Source organism: Salvelinus alpinus, chromosome 6 (assembly GCF_045679555.1).
Source record: "Salvelinus alpinus chromosome 6, SLU_Salpinus.1, whole genome shotgun sequence".
NCBI lineage: Eukaryota > Metazoa > Chordata > Actinopteri > Salmoniformes > Salmonidae > Salvelinus > Salvelinus alpinus.
In genome coordinates, this window is record NC_092091.1 from 6605818 (window position 1) to 6625818 (window position 20001).

Genomic DNA, 20001 nt, shown 5'->3' on the forward strand with positions numbered 1-20001 from the left:
TTGATATTTGTTGCTTACTGCATACATCATTACTAAAGAGTATGCTATACATAGTATGTAGTAAGCGAGACAGATTTTGGACACGACCACTCTCTTACCCACAGTAGTAGCCAGTGTGTTATTGGGTCTAACTCTCTTACTCACAGTAGTACCCAGTGTGTTATTGGGTCTAACTCTTTTACTCACAGTGTTATTGGGTCTAACTCTCTTACAGTAGTACCCAGTGTGTTATTGGGTCTAACTCTCTTACTCACAGTAGTACCCAGTGTGTTATTGGGTCTAACTCTCTTACCCACAGTGTTATTGGGTCTAACTCTCTTACCCACAGTGTTATTGGGTCTAAATCTCTTACAGTAGTACCCAGTGTGTTATTGGGTCTAACTCTCTTACTCACAGTAGTACCCAGTGTGTTATTGGGTCTAACTCTCTTACCCACAGTGTTATTGGGTCTAACTCTCTTACCCACTGTGTTATTGGGTCTAACTATCTTACCCACAGCAGTACCCAGTGTGTTATTTGGTCTAACTCTCTTACCCACAGAGTTATTGGGTCTAACTCTCTTACCCACAGCAGTACCCAGTGTGTTATTGGGTCTAACTCTCTTACCCACAGTAGCAGCCAGTGTGTTATTGGGTCTAACTCTCTTTCCCAAATAGTTATTGGGTCTAACTCTCTTACCCACAGTGTTATTGGGTCTAACTCTCTTACCCAGTGTGTTATTGGGTCTAACTCTCTTACCCAGTGTGTTATTGTGTCTAAATCTCTTACCCAAATAGTTATTGGGTCTAACTCTCTTACCCACAGAGTTATTGGGTCTAAATCTCTTACCCAAATAGTTATTGGGTCTAACTCTCTTACCCACAGTGTTATTGGGTCTAACTCTCTTACCCACAGAGTTATTGGGTCTAACTCTCTTACCCAGTGTGTTATTGGGTCTAAATCTCTTACCCACAGTGTTATTGGGTCTAACTTATCAAGTTTCATCAAGTTTATTTTATATAGCCCTTCGTACATCAGCTAATATCTCGAAGTGCTGTACAGAAACCCAGCCTAAAACCCCAAACAGCAAAGCAATGCAGGTGTAGAAGCACGGTGGCTAGGAAAAACTCCCTAGAAAGGCCAAAACCTAGGAAGAAACCTAGAGAGGAACCAGGCTATGAGGGGTGGCCAGTCCTCTTCTGGCTGTGCTGGGTGGAGATTGTGGGTCTAACTCTCTTACCCACAGTAGTACCCAGTGTGTTGGGGAAGTGTCCATTGCAGTAGTGGTGGATGAAGGAGCTTTTGCCCACTCCCGAGTTCCCCAAAAACACCACCTTGAATACCCTCTGAGGGTGGGTGCTGGTCAGTCTGGCCTGTAGATAAAGGAGCAGATGGAGGTATGCGACGTTATTCAGTTGGTCTGTCTAAATTCCCAGTCGTAACGTAAGTATGTCCCAGACCTTCCATCGTGGTTTTACAGAATGCAAATGTCCTGTGACTTATATTTGCATATATCCCTCTCTCTCTCTCCCTCTCTCACTGAAAGGTGATTCCACTTGATGAGTCCACAGTACCTGTATCGCTTCAGTCCGTCCATTATCGTCACAGCTGTGTTCTCTGAATGTCTGTCTTCTCTTGGACGAGTTAGATGGTATCCCACCTGAAGTCAGCTCCAGCTCTGATTGGCTGAATGAGCTCAGCTGCCTTAGTAAATCAACGGGACAGAACATTAGTTACTTCCTTAGGTCAATTATACTTATTTAGTTACTATAAACTTCTCTAACTTTAGTTACTATGACTGCTACTTCCATTTTAAAACTTTATTAAAATAGACAAAACGCTGCAGCCAAGCATAGCATACGGTTTAGTGTCTGAATCACGGATCGAACCAACCTTTCGATTGGCTTGTCTTGCAGTATGTAGTTCCCTATCACTGAGCCTTTCTTCCGCAGAGGCTTCCTGACATTAGGAGGCTACACATGATGGCAGAGAAACCAGAATGAAAAAAAAACAAAATGAATATAGGTGTTGTTAAGTATAGGACGTTTATTCAGCACCGAAATGGTGATTGACAACATTTATTTGGTCAATAAGACGTTAAATATCAACACATGGACATGTTTACAAAATAGATAACAGGTAAATACACAGATATTTCATTTTAATGGAGTTCTCAAGTAAATTTTTTTAATTGCGTAAAAGCATTGTGTAAAGTGCATCAATTTACCGTCAACTCAGTTTAGTTAAAGTCTAGTTAAACAATCATCTCGTCATTATCGCATGTTTCAAATGAAATCACACTGCTAGATTACAATGAGGTTAATAGGTCATTTTTTTTGCACATTGCTTTTGCAGGAAAATGTCCCTCCTCCCCTCACCCTGGTGTAGTTGTTTATTCTACAATATCGTACTTTGTACTGCACATGCTGGATTGCTAGAACTTCCTGTGTTTTTCAATACTTTGTTCCTTTTATTAAATTAAAAACAACAAAAACATTTCATCAAGAAAGATGAAAGTTCCTTGGAATCTACAGACCATTAAAGATACAGTATTATGGGATGTACATTTCTCACCTTCAAAATAACATTATTCAAAAAAACACTCAAACTCTATTTTTTTTATTTTTTTTCAAAATAGAATGCCGTTTACTTCAGAAAAAGCGATTCCCTTTGTGTTGAAACAGCAGACTTGAGGTACCAGTGTAATTGTTCTGTTCCGAAAAAAAATACGTTTTTCCTTACAATGTAACGTGATCTGACCAGGGAAGATCTCCAGGCCTTGTTTTGCTCACAGCCTCTCTCAAAACATCCCCAAAAAACAGTGACTCGGAAAAATCATCACAGTTACAAATATTACCCAGTACTAGAGCTGCCTTCTATAAACCATAGGTATGGGAAGTAGGGGTAGTAGGAGTGTGTCCAGGGGGAACTAACATGGTTCAGTAGGGGTGTGTCCAGGGGGAACTAACATGGTTCAGTAGGGGTGTGTCCAGGGGGAACTAACATGGTTCAGTAGGGATGTGTCCAGGGGGAACTAACATGGTTCAGTAGGGGTGTGTCCAGGGGGAACTAACATGGTTCAGTAGGGGTGTGTCCAGGGGGAACTAACATGGTTCAGTAGGGGTGTGTCCAGGGGGAACTAACATGGTTCAGTAGGGGTGTGTCCAGGGGGAACTACCATGGTTCAGTAGGGGTAGTAGGGGTGTGTCCAGGGGGTGGAGCCCCGTATAGTGACAGTGAGAGTGTGGGAGTGGTGATGGTGGGACAGACTGGTGGAGAAGAGGGGAGACGAGGAGAGACGAGGAGAGACGAGGAGAGAAGAGGGGAGAGCATCGGTGATTAACACTGACCCTCTTCTGGGACTGATGTGTGTCTTTCTCATCTCTCAGACGTTTGTTCATATCCCTGAGAGGATAAACAAATCAGAAACAAACATAGTAACGCCTACGGTAAGCACTTCATAAACAACAACAAATGTGATTTGCTCTCCAATAAACAAACTGGTAACCCGCAGACAGACAGACAAGCAGACAGGCAGGCAGGGGCAGGCAGGCAGACGGGCAAACAGATAGACAGACACAGACAGACACAGGCTGACAGGCAGACAGACAGACGATAAGCAGGCAGACAGACAGACGATAAGCAGGCAGACAGGCAGGCAGGGGCAGGCAGGCAGATGGGCAAACAGATAGATAGACACAGACAGACAGACAGACGATAAGCAGGCAGACAGACCTCAGTAACTCCAACTGCCTCTGCAGACTGTCTTTTTCTTTCTGCATGTTCTTGGAGACCTTGAGCACAGTCCTAGAGAGACACACAGGTATATATATATATATATGTGATGGTAAAGAGACAGGTGTCCTATGAGAATCTCAATGCAAAGGCTGTGGGTTCAATTCCCACAACGGTCACGTACACAGACAAAAAATATATTTCAAGCGTACCGTGTCAACAACACAAATACAAAAAAATTCAGAGAATATGGCAAAGCACGTAGGAGTTAGCCATCCCCTCACTCCCTTCCCTATTTAATCCCTCTGTTCTCCTTCTTCCCCCCTCTCTACTTCTCCCCTCTCTGCCCTCTCCCTCTCCCCTACCCCTCTGCTCCCTCCCTCCTCCCTACATCTCTACTCCCCTCCCTCCCTTCCTCTCTACACCCTCCCTCCCTTCCTTCCTTCCTCTGCTCCCTCTCTGCTCCCTCCCTACCTCTCTCTGCTCCCTCCCTACCTCTCTCTGCTCCCTCCCTACCTCTCTCTGCTCCCTCCCTACCTCTCTCTGCTCCCTCCCTACCTCTCTCTGCTCCCTCCCTACCTCTCTCTGCTCCCTCCCTACCTCTCTCTGCTCCTCTCCTCCTGGGCAGTGTTTGACTGTAGGAACTGTAATTGTTTCAGGGCTTTCTGTAGCTCCTCTCTGCTGGTCTCCAGCTGCTCCTGGAGCTCTATGTTCAGGTTGTGGAGCTTCTGATTCTGGACCCTGATGTCTGCCTGCTCACAGCCCAGCGCCTGGATACGAGCCTCCAGCTGGGGGGAGGAAGAGGATGAGAAGATGAAGCTGAAACAGGATGACTGAATGGATCGCTTACTCATATCAACATACAGTTGAAGTCGGAAGTTTACATACACTTATGTTGGAGTCATTAAAACCCGTTTTTCAACCACTCCACAAATGTCTTGTTAATAAACTATAGTTTTGGCAAGTCGGTTAGGACATCTACTTTGTGCATGACACAAGTACTTTTTCCAACAATTGTTTAGAGACAGATTATTTCACTTATAATTCACTGTATTACAATTCCAGTGGGTCAGAAGTTTACATACACTAAGTTGACTGTGCCTTTAAACAACTTGGAAAAAATCCAGAAAATTATGTCATGGCTTTAGAAGCTTCTGATAAGCTAATTGCCATAATTTGAGTCAATTGGAGGTGTACCTGTGGATGTATTTCAAGGCCTACCTTCAAACTCAGTGCCTCTTTGCTTGACATCAAGGGAAAATCAAAATAAATCAGCCAAGACCTCAGAAGAAAAAATGTAGACCTCCACAAGTCTGGTTCATCTTGGGAGCAATTTCCAAACGCCTGAAGGTACCACATTCATCTGTACAAACAATAGTACGCAAGTATAAACACCATGGGACCACGCAGCCATCACACCGCTCAGGAAAGAGACACGTTCTGTCTCCTAGAGATAAACGTACTTTGGTGTGAAAAGTGCAAATCAATCCCAGAAAAACAGCAAAGGACCTTGTGAAGATGCTGGAGGAAACAGGTACAAAAGTATCTACACTGCTCAAAAAAATAAAGGGAACACTTAAACAACACAATGTAACTCCAAGTCAAGAAGGTTTGCTGTGTCTGTCAGCGTAGTGTCCAGAGCATGGAGGCACTACCAGGAGACAGGCCAGTACATCAGGAGACGTGGAGGAGGCCGTAGGAGGGCAACAACCCAGCAGCAAGACCGCTACCTCCGCCTTTGTGCAAGGAGTAGCACTGCCAGAGCCCTGCAAAATGACCTCCAGCAGGCCACAAATGTGCATGTGTCAGCATATGGTCTCACAAGGGCTCTGAGGATCTCATCTCGGTACCTAATGGCAGTCAGATTACCTCTGGCGAGCACATGGAGGGCTGTGCGGCCCCACAAAGAAATGCCACCCCACACCATGACTGACCCACCGCCAAACCGGTCATGCTGGAGGATGTTGCAGGCAGCAGAACGTTCTCCACGGCGTCTCCAGACTCTGTCACGTCTGTCACATGTGCTCATGTGCTCAGTGTGAACCTGCTTTCATCTGTGAAGAGCACAGGGTGCCAGTGGCAAATTTGCCAATATTGGTGTTCTCTGGCAAATGCCAAACGTCCTGCACGGTGTTGGGCTGTAAGCACAATGGTCTGATGAAACAAAAATAGAACTGTTTGGCCATAATGACCATCTTTATGTTTGGAGAAAAAAGGGGGATGCTTGCAGGCCGAAGAACACCATCTCAACCGTGAAGCACGGGGGTGGCAGCATCATGTTGTGGGGGTGCTTTGCTGCAGGAGGGACTGGTACACGTCACAAAATAGATGTCGTCATCATGAGAAAGGAAAATGATGTCAATATATTGAAGCAACATCTCAAGACATCAGTCAGGAAGTTACAGCTTGGTTGCAAATGGGTCTTCCAAATGGACAATGACCCCAAGCATACTTCCAAAGTTGTGGCAAAATGGCTTAAGGACAACAAAGTCAAGGTATTGGAGTGGCCATCACAAAGCCCTGACCAGAATCATATAGAAAATTTGTGGGCAGAACTGAAAAAGCATGTGCGAGCAAGGAGGCCTACAAACTTGACTCAGTTACACCAGCTCTGTCAGGAGGAATGGTCCAAAATTCACCCAACTTATTGTGGGAAACTTGTGGAAGGCTACCCGAAATATTTTACCTAAGATAAACAATTTAAAGGCAATGCTACCAAATACTAATTGAGTGTATGTGAACTTCTGACCCGCTGGGAATGTGATGGAAAGAAATAAAAGCTGAAATAAATCATTTTCTCTGCTATTATTCTGACATTTCACATTCTTAAAATAAAGTGATGATCCTAACTGACCTAAGACAGGGAATTTTTACTCGGATTAAATGTCAGGAATTGTGAAAAACTGAGTTTAAATGTATTTGGCTAAGGTGTATGTAAACTTCTGACTTCAACTGTATATATAACAACAATACCTTACAAAACAAACTCTTTAATCCCAACCCTCAGCCCATCCCACCGATCACCATAGACCGCCCTTGTTTGGTTTCCATGTGCCAAATATTTTTCAATTGTGCTGTAATATTTTACAAATAATTCAAATCTTTGTAATCGTATAGTATTCACAGATTGTTATCTAAAGATGGAAACCTTTCCTAGGACTATTACTATATTATTTATTGACTGACTATGGCTCTCCAGATCGACCAAAACTCTATTTGTAAGATTAATTTTTATATTATATTTGATTATTTAGTTAATATGATATTACAAAAGTGTTTATTTTCAGTATTTTATGGGTTTAGCTTCTGTAGCTAACTTCGCTGGCTAGCTACTTCGGTAGCTACTGGCCGGCTAGCTAGCTGAGACCGAGGTTCTGGGTTGTGGCCTTTCTAGGGAGTTTTTCCTAGCCACCGTGCTTCTAAACCTGCATTGCATGCTGTTTGGGGTTTTAGGCTGGGTTTCTGTACAGCACTTTGAGATATCAGCTGATGTAAGAAGGGCTTTATAAATACATTTGATGAGAGAACGTTTTTCAGAAGCAAATCTCTTCTGACAGTGACATTTCTATTTTGTATTTATTATGGATCCCCATTAGTTCCTGTTGCCAAGGCAGCAGCTACTCTTCCTGGGGTTTATTATGGATCCCCATTAGTTCCTGCCAAGGCAGCAGCTACTCTTCCTGGGGTTTATAATGGATCCCCATTAGTTCCTGCCAAGGCAGCAGCTACTCTTCCTGGGGTTTATTATGGATCCCCATTAGTTCCTGCCAAGGCAGCAGCTACTCTTCCTGGGGTCCAGCAAAATTGAGACTGTTTTACAATTTTTCAAAACATTACAACATTACACTACCAAATGGTAGTTACAGTCTTGTCCCAGTGCGGACTCAGGAGAGGCGAAGGTCGAGAGCCGTACGTCCTCCGAGAAACACGACCCTGCCGCACTGCTTCTTGGCACACTGCTCGCTTAACCCGGAAGCCAGCCACAACCAATGTGTCAGAGGAAACACCGTACAGTTGGCAACCGAAGCCAGCGTGCATTGCACCCAGCCGCCACAAGGAGTCGCTAGAATGCGATGGGACAAGGACATCCCAGCCGGCCAAACCCTCCCCTAACCCGGACGACGCTGGGCCAATTGTGCGCCGCCTCATGGGTCTTCTAGTCATCGCCGGCTGCGACAGTCCGGGATTGAACCCGGATCTGTAGTGACGCCTCTAGCACTGATCAGTGCCTTAGACACTGCGCCACTCTGGAGGCCCATGAAATTATTTAATTGAACTTTTATTTGTATTTCTCTTTTTAGTCACTTAGCTACTGACTTTTCTGTTGACGATGCAATGCAGAGAGGTTAACCTGCAAGGAAGCATTTCATTGCACTGTGTACTCCATATTATGTGTATATGACAAATAAACAAACTTGAACTTAGAAGGGAAGGGTAGCCAGAAAGAGAGGGGAAAAGATGGTCAAGCTTTGTGGATAGATTGTAGGTGAACAAAACATTGGAAAATACATAGGCCTTAAGTTATGGATTCTCAAATGTTTTGGAATTTAAAAATCTCACATTAGCTGGTAGAACTGACGACATAAAACGAAACATAGAGGTCTTATAACATACTCCATTCTACGGGTCATTTTCTGGCTCATGTCTGTTTATATTCATATAGCCTAGGGGCTATGTAGCGTCTTATCTGTCATGTTTGGAGTTTTGTTTCTCTGTTACGCAGACTTGAATTTTGCTTTACAGTCGAGTTGCCCTGGTCGTGTCAGTCAACAGTAACCTCTACCTTGCTACCTTGCAGATGAGCCAAGGAGAAGGGCCAATGATTTATATACAGTGGGGAGAACAAGTATTTGATACACTGCCGATTTTGCCGGTTTTCCTACTTACAAAGCATGTATAGGTCTGTAATTCTTATCATAGGTACACTTCAACTGTGAGAGACGGAATTTAAAACAAAAATCCCGAAAATCACATTGTATGATTTTTAAGTAATTAATTTGCATTTTATTGCATGACATAAGTATTTGATACATCAGAAAAGCAGAACATAATATTTGGTACAGAAACCTTTGTTTGCAATTACAGAGATCATATGTTTCCTGTAGTTCTTGACCAGGTTTGCACACACTGCAGCAGGGATTTTGGCCCACTCCTCCATACAGACCTTCTCCAGATCCTTCAGGTTTCGGGGCTGTCGCTGGGCAATACGGACTTTCAGCTCCCTCCAAAGATTTTCTATTGGGTTCAGGTCTGGAGACTGGCTAGGCCACTCCAGGACCTTGAGATGCTTCTCACGGAGCCAATCCTTAGTTGCCCTGGCTGTGTGTTTCAGGTCGTTGTCATGCTGGAAGACCCAGCCACGACCCATCTTCAATGCTCTTACTGAGGGAAGGAGGTTGTTGGCCAAGATCTCGCGATACATGGCCCCATCCATCCTCCCCTCAATACGGTGCAGTCGTCCTGTCCCCTTTGCAGAAAAGCATCCCCAAAGAATGATGTTTCCACCTCCATGCTTCACAGTTGGGATGGTGTTCTTGGGGTTGTACTCATCCTTCTTCTTCCTCCAAACACGGCGAGTGGAGTTTAGACCAAAAAGCTCTATTTTTGTCTCATCAGACCACATGACCTTCTCCCATTCCTCCTCTGGATCATCCAGATGGTCATTGGCAAACTTCAGACGGGCCTGGACATGCGCTGGCTTGAGCAGGGGGACCTTGCGTGCGCTGCAGGATTTTAATCCATGACGGCGTAGTGTGTTACTAATGGTTTTCTTTGAGACTGTGGTCCCAGCTCTCTTCAGGTCATTGACCAGGTCCTGCCGTGTAGTTCTGGGCTGATCCCTCACCTTCCTCATGATCATTGATGCCCCACGAGGTGAGATCTTGCATGGATCCCCAGACCGAGGGTGATTGACCGTCATCTTGAACTTCTTCCATTTTCTAATAATTGCGCCAACAGTTGTTGCTTTCTCACCAAGCTGCTTGCCTATTGTCCTGTAGCCCATCCCAGCCTTGTGCAGGTCTACAATTGTATCCCTGATGTCCTTACACAGCTCTCTGGTCTTGGCCATTGTGGAGAGGTTGGAGTCTGTTTGATTGAGTGTGTGGACAGGTGTCTTTTATACAGGTAACGAGTTCAAACAGGTGCAGTTAATACAGGTAATGAGTGAAGAACAGGAGGGCTTCTTAAAGAAAAACTAACAGGTCTGTAAGAGCCGGAATTCTTACTGGTTGGTAGGTGATCAAATACTTATGTCAAGCAATAAAATGCTAATTAATTACTTAAAAATCATACAATGTAATTTTCTGGATTTTTGTTACAGATTCCGTCTCTCACAGTTGAAGTGTATCTATGATAAAAATTTCAGACCTCTACATGCTTTGTAAGTAGGAAAACCTGCAAAATCGGCAGTGTATCAAATACTTGTTCTCCCCACTGTATATACACACTAGATCAAATCGGTCACACACACATACTTAAACCAAATCAAAGTTTGTGTCACGTGCGCCGAATACAACAGGTGTAGACCTTACGGTGAAATTCTTACTTACAGGCTCTAACCAACTGCGTAATAAAAAAAATAAGTTTTTTTAAAACTTAGCAGTTGTTATTCTGTAGAGCCACTGTGGCTCCATCTCGGCACTACCCCCACGTTGTAAAATAATATTTTAGAAGCTATAGAAATGCATGTATTAATGTCTACATTTGTTTTTGACACATTTATTCTATTGCATACATTTAAATTATATTATATGAGCTAAACAACAACAAAAATCCTTAAAGAGTAATTTTTCATTGAAGCTCTAATGTTACTTGTCCCCAATAAAATACAGTTAATTTTGGCCTCGAAACACTTAATTGAAATACTGTAAAATTCCATTCATTCCTATGGAGGACTGCTCCTTCTGGAGAGGGCCAATATGGCCGACCTCTGGCTTAAAAGCCTCTCACTGGCCAATACAGCATAAGTCAGGGGAAACTGGTAAGAAAGAGGAAGATTTAAGTGACCCAGACACAGGCCCAAAACAAGTTAAGCTAACCCAGTATCCTCTTGACCCTTTTCTGATTGCAATACTAGAAACACACTAGATAAGATGCAGAGACAGCAACAGAAGAACAGGATATGATGGAGAGAGAGACCAGACAAGACACAGAGACAGCAACAGAAGAACAGGATATGGTGGAGAGAGACACCAGACAAGACACAGAGACAGCAACAGAAGAACAGGATATGATGGAGAGAGACACTAGACAAGACACCGAGACAGCAGCAGAAGAACAGGATGATGGAGAGAGACAGCAACAGAAGAACAGGATATGATGGAGAGAGACACCAGACAAGACACAGAGACAGCAACAGAAGAACAGGATATGATGGAGAGAGACACCAGACAAGACAGCAGCAGAAGAACATGATATGATGTAGAGAGACACCAGACAAGACAGAGACAGCAACAGAAGAATAGGATATGATGGAGAGAGACACCAGACAAGACAGCAGCAGAAGAACATGATATGATGTAGAGAGACACCAGACAAGACACAGAGACAGCAACAGAAGAATAGGATATGATGGAGAGAGAGACCAGACAAGACACAGACAGCAACAGAATAACAGGATATGATGGAGAGAAACACCAGAAAAGAGACAGCAGCAGAACAGGATATGATGGAGAGAGACAGCAACAGAAGAACAGGATATGATGGAGAGAGACAGCAACAGAAGAACATGATATGATGGAGAGAGACAGCAACAGAAGAACAGGATATGATGGAGAGAGACCAGACAAGACAGAGGCAGCAACAGAAGAATAGGTGATGGTGAAATACAGACAGTGCAAAAAAAAAAAGTAAAACATGTTTTTTCAAAGAATTTGCAGGAGAGGTGAAAAAACCGTGAAACTACTATTAAAACAATTGTTTACTTTTACACTTTTTACAAGCAGGACAGGACGAGAGAGAGAGAGAGAGAGCCCAAATTTGAAGACTAAGAAGAGACAGCAACAGAAGAGAGCAGATCACTTAAAGCAGTGGTTCCAAACCAAGGTGTACTAGGACCCCTGGGGGTACTTAAGAATACTCATGAGACCGTAGGGTTACTGGTAAAATACACATTCAGGAGAAGAAGTTAGCCAGCCTGCATAGCAACCGTTATTGTTAGGCATAGCAACCAATATTATTGCAGGAATGAAATTATTTTTGGGGGGTTTTTGTCCTCAGATGGGAGGATGAAATAGTATGAATTGACTTGTCAAAATAAGTCATTACAGACATCAACAGCATATGTCAATGAAGTGACAGTGCAGCTTTTGTGATTGGACAGTGAGCATTCTAGGCATTGTTCTTGACCCTGTTATACACTGGCTATTATGGCACTGTGTTGGTGGTGCTAACTCTGAAAAGTCAGGTGCTCACCTTGCTCCGGAGCCTGGGCCAGCTAGACCTGGGCTAAGATTGCTGCTAGTCCACGTTATAAAGTGTGAACACTCGCTTAGCCCCGGGTTAAAATATCCCTTTGTACTCCAGGTGACAGTAGGCACTATGGACTACTTCAAAATGGAGATGGCCTCAATGCTCAGTGCTCTCACAGACGTCATAAATGGGACAAACACAAAGAGTCATCTATCTAAGTCTATGATGTCTCTACCTCTCTCTGCTTGGCCAGGGTGATCTCCAGTTCCTGCTCCGTCGTCTTCAGCTCCTCGGCAATCTTCTGTCTTCTGTCCCACTGTCTGATAGTGTCCTTTAACATGAAGTACAATCATCATCATTAGCCATTAGTTAGGGCTGAAATACATTTTCTGGGTCTACGGGCTGTACCCATTGGAGAACCTCTCACATTTAACGATTCAGTTAAGCCAAATTCGTAGTGAACTAGTAGTCGTAAAGTACCTACACCTGCCAGCACCTCGGTGGCAGTAGGATTGGAGAAATGGGGCCAGAATCGGGCTATATTTGCCGAGCAGGTTTGCGCATGTGTAGCAAGAAAATCATCATGGCAACCGAAGAAGATGCTGTGGTCCTGTCTATTGTAATCAGGGGCGCAGAAGGGCAACACTGCCACTTCTCAGAATATTGCTTTTTTAATCAAGTTTAGAAGAAAGTTGAGTCAATATGTCTCGTACGATCGCTTAACGATACATTAGTATTCTACATAAAACTGAATATGGTTGCATAGTATAACGTTAGACTACTGTTGGACCAACAACACCACAGAATAAGGCTACTTAGGACATTTTATAATGTTTTTTAAAATTTATTTACCATTCAGCATAATGTTTATGCGGCCTGATGCAGCATGGACGTTTCACTCGTAAAACGTGAAGAACTGTCATTCACGATTAACAGTGATGATGGACTATCATTTTTTTAATAAACTGCTTTAGGATTTTTTTTTGTTTAAATAGAACAAATGATTTGAGCCACTATGCGTAGGTATAGGTAATCATTACATTTGGATGATGCATTGTGGGACATGTATATTCTACAATAGGTTACATTTTGATACCAACTTTCGTAGAAAAATTATGACATATATATATATATATATTTTATTTTTTTGTTTGTTTGTTTTTGCGCTCCGGTAGCTGAAAAAAAGAGCACTAAGTCACTGATGGTCATGCTCAAAAAAAACTGAGACAAAAGCAAGAAAGAAGCGAATATGGGCACAGGACTGATTACGGAAAAGAGGACAATATGGATTGTTGATCTTGCAGAAAGAGCTTGAGGTAATAACAGGTTAAATGCGACTTGTAACAGACGGGTTGGCTGACATCTCACCAAAACGAAGGGCGCACATCGATACGTCCGGAAGGTGTGAGGCGTTATGATTCTGAACGGTCAGATAGCTAGCAACAAATGACAAGAAACTGCCTTGTTGGGAATCATAGGTGTCTCGCTTCAGCCCGTTGTATCTTGTTGTTGATAGCTTGTCTTGTTTTGAGGTGTTTTTGACTGATGTCACGTCTATGCTAATACAGCCTGGTCTCAGACTAGACGTAACATAGTAAACGCAAATGCTTGACACGCAAATTAGTATGATTAGTTACGTTTGGTATGTTTACATAAGAAAGAAGGGTACTTAAGGCAAAAACGATAGGAGGGTGGCTGGTCGAGGTGGACAGGTGGGCGTATTTTCATTTAACTAGGCAAGTAAGTTAAGAACAAATTCGTATTTACAATGACGGCCTACCCCGGCCAAACCCTAAGCCGGACGACACTTGGCTAATTGTGGGACTCCCATTCACGACCGGATGCGATACAGCCTGGAATCGAACCAGGGTCTGTAGTGACGTCTCTAGCACTGAGATGCAGTGTGTTAGACCGCTGCGCCACTCGTGAACGTCTAGCAACCCAAAGGTTGCGTGTTCGAATCTCATCGCACACAACGTTAGCAAATTAGCAACTACGTACTACTTTTAAACTACTAGCAGGTTAGATAACCCTAAATGTAACTATTTTTGCCTACCCTTCCCCCTAACCCTAAAACATACCTCCTAAACTTAACCCGAATCCCTAGCCTAACTTTAGCCAGCTAGTTACCATTAGCCACGTAGCTAACATTAGCCACCTAGCTAACATTAGCCACCTAGCTAACATTAGCCACCAAAAATTGGTATTCGTAACATGTAATACGTTTTGAAATTTCGTAACATATTGTACGAATTGGCTGATGGACACCGACAAATTAATACATACCACACGAAACATAACATACATACCATATTAAAGGGAGTGTCTCGGATTTACGTACAGAATAATACAAAATGATTTGAGACCAGGTTGGCTAATATGGCTACAATTCGCTAGCTAACTAAACAACAACTATAAAGAAGTATTTGAGACAACAAGTGCTCATTACGCAAATGTATTTGTTTTCAACCTATAGTAACCTATTGTATGATATATAATTGTAGAATATACATGTGTATGTTATAGTTTACATGTTCTCATGTAAACTTGTTTTTTCCCATAGTTGCACACGTGTCGGTTTTGTTGCTAAACAACCACCCCGTCTACAGCCCAGCAGACTATTTACAGAGCGACTTACATTAGTGAGTGCATACATTTTCAGACTTTATCTTCAGACCAGATACCTGAGCGAGTCGTTTCTCTCTCTCCTCTCTGTTCTGACTCTCCATCTCCTCGTATATGGACCGAACCACCCTGTCATGGTCACTCTCCCGTCTGAAACACAACAGCACATTAGAGTATGTTAGTAAGTATGTTACTAGCAAATATGTTAATAGTTAGTATGTTAATATGTTACTAGCAAGTATGTTAATAGTTCATATGTTACTAAGTATGTTACTAGTAAATATGCAAATAGTATGTTAGTAAGTATGTTAAAAAGTATGTTACTAGTTCGTATGTTAATAGTAAGTATGTTAATAGTTAGTATGTTAATAGTTAGTATGTACGTTACTAAGTACGTTACTAAGTATGTTACTAAGTATGTTACTAAGTATGTTACTAGTAAGTATGCTAATAGTTAGTATGTTAGTAAGTAGGTTAGTAGTAAGTATGTTACTAGTAAGTATGCTAATAGTTAGTATGTTAGTAAGTAGGTTAGTAGTAAGTATGTTAATAGTAAGTTACTAGTAAGTATGTTGTATGTTAGTAAGTATGTTACTAGTAAGCATTTTCACGTTCGGATGAAAAGCGTGCCCAGAGGAAACTGCCTGCTACTCTGCCCCAGATACTAATATATGCATATCATTACTAGTTTTGGATATAAAACACTGAAGTTTCTAAAACTGTTTGAATGATGTCTGTGAGTATAACAGAACTCATATGGCAGGTGAAAACCTGAGAAAAATCCAACCATGAAGTGGGAATTCTGAGGTTTGTAGTTTTTCAACTCATTGCCTATCGAATATACAATGTCTATGGGGTCATATGGCACATCCTAAGGCTTCCACTAGATATCAACAGTCTTTAGAACCTTGTTTGATGCTTCTACTGTGAAGGAGGGGGGAATGGGAGCTGAATGTGTCAGAGGTCTGCCAGAGTGCCATGAGCTGACCACGAGCGTTCACGTGAGAGTGACCTGCGTTCCATTGGCGAGTTAGCTGAGAGTTAGCTTGCAACCCGGAATTCTCCGGTTGAAACATTATTGAAGATTTATGATAAAAACATCCTAAACATTGATTCTATACTTCGTTTCACATGTTTCTACGAACTGTAATATGACTTTGTCAGAAATTTTGCCTGGACTTCCCCGCACGTCGTGAGTTGGGATTGTGTACTAAACGCGCGAACAAAAACGGAGGTATTTGGACATAAATTATGGACTTTATCGAACAAATCATACATTTATTGTGGAGCTGAGATTCCTGGGAGGGTATTCTGATGAAGATCATCAAAGGTAAGTGAATATTTATAATGCTATTTCTGACTTCTGTTGACTCCATAACATGGCGCATATCTGTTTGGCTTGTTTTGGTGAGCGCTATACTCAGATTATTGCATGGTGTGCTTTTTCCATAAAGTTTTTTTGAAATCTGACACAGCGGTTGCATTAAGGAGAAGTATATCTATAATTCTGTGCATAATGCTTGTATCTCTTATCAAAGTTTATTATGAGTATTTCTGTAAATTGATGTGGCTCTCTGAAAATTCGCCGGATGTTTTCGAGGCACAACATTACTGACCATAAAGCGCCAATGTAAACTGAGATTTTTGTATATAAATATGAACTTTATTAAACAAAACATACATGTATTGTGTAACATGAAGTCCTATGAGTGCCATCTGATGAAGAACCCCTAGCCCTAACAAGTTAATAGTTAGTATGTTAGTAAGTAAGTTAATAGTAAGTATGTTGGTAGTTAGTATGTTAATAGTAAGTATGTTGGTAGTTAGTATGTTAATAGTAAGTATGTTAATAGTTAGTATGTTAGTAAGTATGCTAATAGTATGTTAGTAAGTATGCTACTTGTAAGTATGTTAATAGTAAGTATGCTAATAGTAAGTATGCTAATAGTAAGTATGTTACTAAGTATGTTAGTAAGTATGCTAATTGTATGTTAGTAGGTATGCTAATAGTATGTTAGCAAGTATGCTAATAGTAAGTATGCTAATTGTAAGTATGTTAATAGTAAGTATGCTAATGGTATGTTAGCAAGTATGCTAATTGTAAGTGTGTTAATAGTAAGTATGTTAATAGTAAGTATGTTAATAGTAAGTATGCTAATAGTAAGTATGCTAATAGTAGGTATGCTAATAGTAGGTATGCTAATAGTAGGTATGCTAATAGTAGGTATGCTAATAGTATGTTGGTAAGTTAGAAAGCATGTTGATGTTTACTGCTTCACCAGCTGTATGAATTGACAGTCACGTGAATGAACGATATGTGTAGAGATTAGAGACCTGCGTAGAGCCTGTTCCAAACTGTCTCTCTCCCTCAGTGAGTCTTGTAGATGAGACACAGCGTGGACTAGGACGTCCTCCAGGATAGAGAGCAGCTCCGGTCTGTCTCTCTGGAGCGCACACCACAGAGTACCCAGCTCGCACTGACTGACATGAAGACACACAATACAGCAGGTTACAGGGTTACGCACACACACACACACAGCACAACATAACTCTGTTACAGGAAGCTAGAATCCAAATACTGGTTGCGAATATAAAAAAACGTTGGCCGAACTCTCTCCAAAACGCTTCATCGTGTCTTCCTAGGAACAACGTAGTGTAGTCACTCACTCTTTGAAGAGCTTGTCAGCTCCCAGCTCCGTCAGTATCTGAATAAATCGGAGTTCACCGAGGTCTTCGTTTTCCTCCGTCTCTGTCTGCTTTTTCTCTGTGCTCTCCTCCACCCCCATCAACTCCCCTGCTCTCACACAGTCAGACAGAGAGACAGAGACAGAGACAGAGAGACAGAGAGACAGAGAGACAGAGAGACAGAGAGACAGAGAGACAGAGAGACAGAGAGACAGAGAGACAGAGAGACAGAGAGAGAGAGAGAGAGAGAGAGAGAGAGAGAGAGAGAGAGAGAGAGAGAGAGAGAGAGAGAGAGAGAGAGAGAGAGAGAGAAAATGTGTTAATAGAGGTTATTGGTCAAATGTCCAGCATGTCATGAAATGAGTGAGCGGTACACACCAAGGCCCATGTTAAACTCGACAGGAGTTAGGAATCCGTTTCTGTCTCTGTCCAGACTCTCAAAAACTGACTCCAGCTGTTCTGGGGAGAGAGGTAACTCACCCTGCAGTCTCTGAGAGGAGAGGAGAGGAGAAGAAAAGAGGGGAGAAGAAAAGAGGGGAGAAGAAAAGAGGGGAGAAGAAAAGAGGGGAGAAGAAAAGAGGGGAGAAGAAAAGAGGGGAGAGGAGTGGGAGAAGCGAGAGGAGAAGAAAAGAAGGGGAGAAGAAAAGAAGGGGAGAAGAAAAGAAGGGGAGAAGAAAAGAGGGGAGAAGAAAAGAGGGGAGAAGAAAAGAGGGGAGAAGAAAAGAGGGGAGAAGAAAAGAGGGGAGAGGAGTGGGAGAGGAGGGAGATGGGAGAAAAAAAGAGGGGAAGAAAAGAGGGGGAGAAGAAAATAAGATAGAAGAGGAGGGAGGGAGAAGCGAGAGGAGAGGGAGAGAGAGATGGGAGAAGAGAAGAGGGGGGAGGGAGAAGCGAGGAGAGGGAGAGAGAGAGAGGACAGGAGAGAAGACGAGAGAGAACAGGTTTAATAAATATGTTAAAGCTTTCTGAATGTCAATCCACTGGACTCACTAACCTGCATATCTCTCTTGGTGATGAAGCCTTTTCCTTCTTTATCACAGAGAACAAACAGCTCTTTGGCCTTCCCCATGGTCTCTGGCTGCACCATCCCGGACACCCCTTCCTTGAAGCTAGGTGACCCCCCATGGCCGCGCCCCCCTACCCCCCTGCCACCCGGCCTGGGACTGCCACATCCGCCTGGGGTTGAGAAGATCTTCTGTCTGAGGTTGAATGGGGATGCAGTTCCGCTTCCTTCACCTACCAACACCTCCCCGTCCTTCAACCAGCTAGACATCACTGGAGGGGGGCGGGGCAGGGGGAGAGACGGATGGGGACAGAGAGAGGAAGGGTGAGAAGACAAGGAGAGAGGAAGGGTGGGAAGGAGACGAGGAGAGAGGAAGGGTGGGAAGGAGACAAGGAGAGAGAGAGGTTACGCTTCATATGGTGTCTAATCTATTAAAACAACAGTCTCAACAAGTCATGTGATGTCAGTCAATCATCTATTCATTATCCCACACAGCAACAACAAAAAGCTGCTATGAACTTCCTAGTAATTATATTGTTATGTTTATATAAGCTGTTAGATGAACTTCCTAGTAATTATATTGTTATGTTTATATAAGCTGTTAGATGAACTTCCTAGTAATTATATTGTTGTGTTTATATAAGCTGTTAGATGAACTTCCTAGTAATTATATTGTGGGGTTTATAAAAGCTGCTTAGAAAAAGAAGAAACTGGTAACACAGCTTAGTTACACAACCAACTCTCACTATTCTCCTTCAAGCTTTCCTTTATCTGTCCTGTCTTTGTGTGTGTCTCATGTCTTCTCTTTTAAGCGTTTACAAAGAATCCTGTCAGGTCAGGATCCTGCGGCAGCTCTGTTGACATTAACTGAAGGGTAGCCGACCCGGCCATGCAGATACTCCCTTGTTAAACAGTACAGACCACACATAGTAAAAGTGTTTGTATCTTGAGCTACTTCAACAGGTGCCAGCCATGTCACGGGTCCGTATTCATAAAAGCGTCTCAGTGTAGCAGTGCTGGTCTTAGGATCAATGATTGAGGTGGATTTAACAAGTGACATCGATAAGGAGTCCTACCTTTCATCTGGATTCACCTGGTCAGTCTATGTCATGAAAAGAGCAGGTGTTCTTAATGTTTTGTATATTCAATGTGATAGATTATATATATATACGCATATATAATTATTCCACATGTTCTTGGTGTTACAGCCAGAATTCTAAATATATATTTTTTTAATTATTCGCCCGTCTACACACAATACCCCATTATGACAAAGTGAAAACATGTTTTTCTGAATTTTTGCTAATTTATTGAAAATGAAATACATAAATATCTAATTTACATAAGTATTCACATCCGGGTGTCAATACCCTTTCCTGTTTCAGCATGACAATGCCCCCGTGCCCTAAGCGAGGTCCATATAGAAACGGTTTGTCAAGATCGGTGTGGAAGAACTTGACTGGCCATTTTCGTGAACGGGGTAGTGTACCCACATACACACACAGTGGTCAGTTTATTAGGTACACCCATCTAGTACCGTGTTGGACGCCCCCCTCCCCCCCCCC

At 42.6% G+C, this 20001-nt stretch overlaps 1 protein-coding gene across 4 annotated transcripts in view; it reads right to left on the reverse strand.

Moving 5' to 3' along the window:
• Positions 1-20001, reverse strand: part of cracr2b (calcium release activated channel regulator 2B) — a 40310-nt gene that overhangs the window by 15921 nt on the left and 4388 nt on the right. For all 4 annotated transcript variants that reach the window (XM_071404517.1, XM_071404516.1, XM_071404519.1 and 1 more), the window contains 12 exons: positions 18428-18708; positions 17815-17926; positions 17419-17545; positions 17086-17232; positions 14811-14901; positions 12362-12457; positions 4315-4502; positions 3715-3786; positions 3330-3384; positions 1873-1952; positions 1554-1683; positions 1220-1352 (listed from right to left, as the gene is read on the reverse strand). In XM_071404517.1, the coding sequence (XP_071260618.1) occupies positions 1220-1352; positions 1554-1683; positions 1873-1952; positions 3330-3384; positions 3715-3786; positions 4315-4502; positions 12362-12457; positions 14811-14901; positions 17086-17232; positions 17419-17545; positions 17815-17926; positions 18428-18706 (1510 nt within the window). In that variant the 5' untranslated portion in view covers positions 18707-18708. The remainder of the gene's footprint in view (positions 1-1219; positions 1353-1553; positions 1684-1872; positions 1953-3329; positions 3385-3714; positions 3787-4314; positions 4503-12361; positions 12458-14810; positions 14902-17085; positions 17233-17418; positions 17546-17814; positions 17927-18427; positions 18709-20001) is intronic.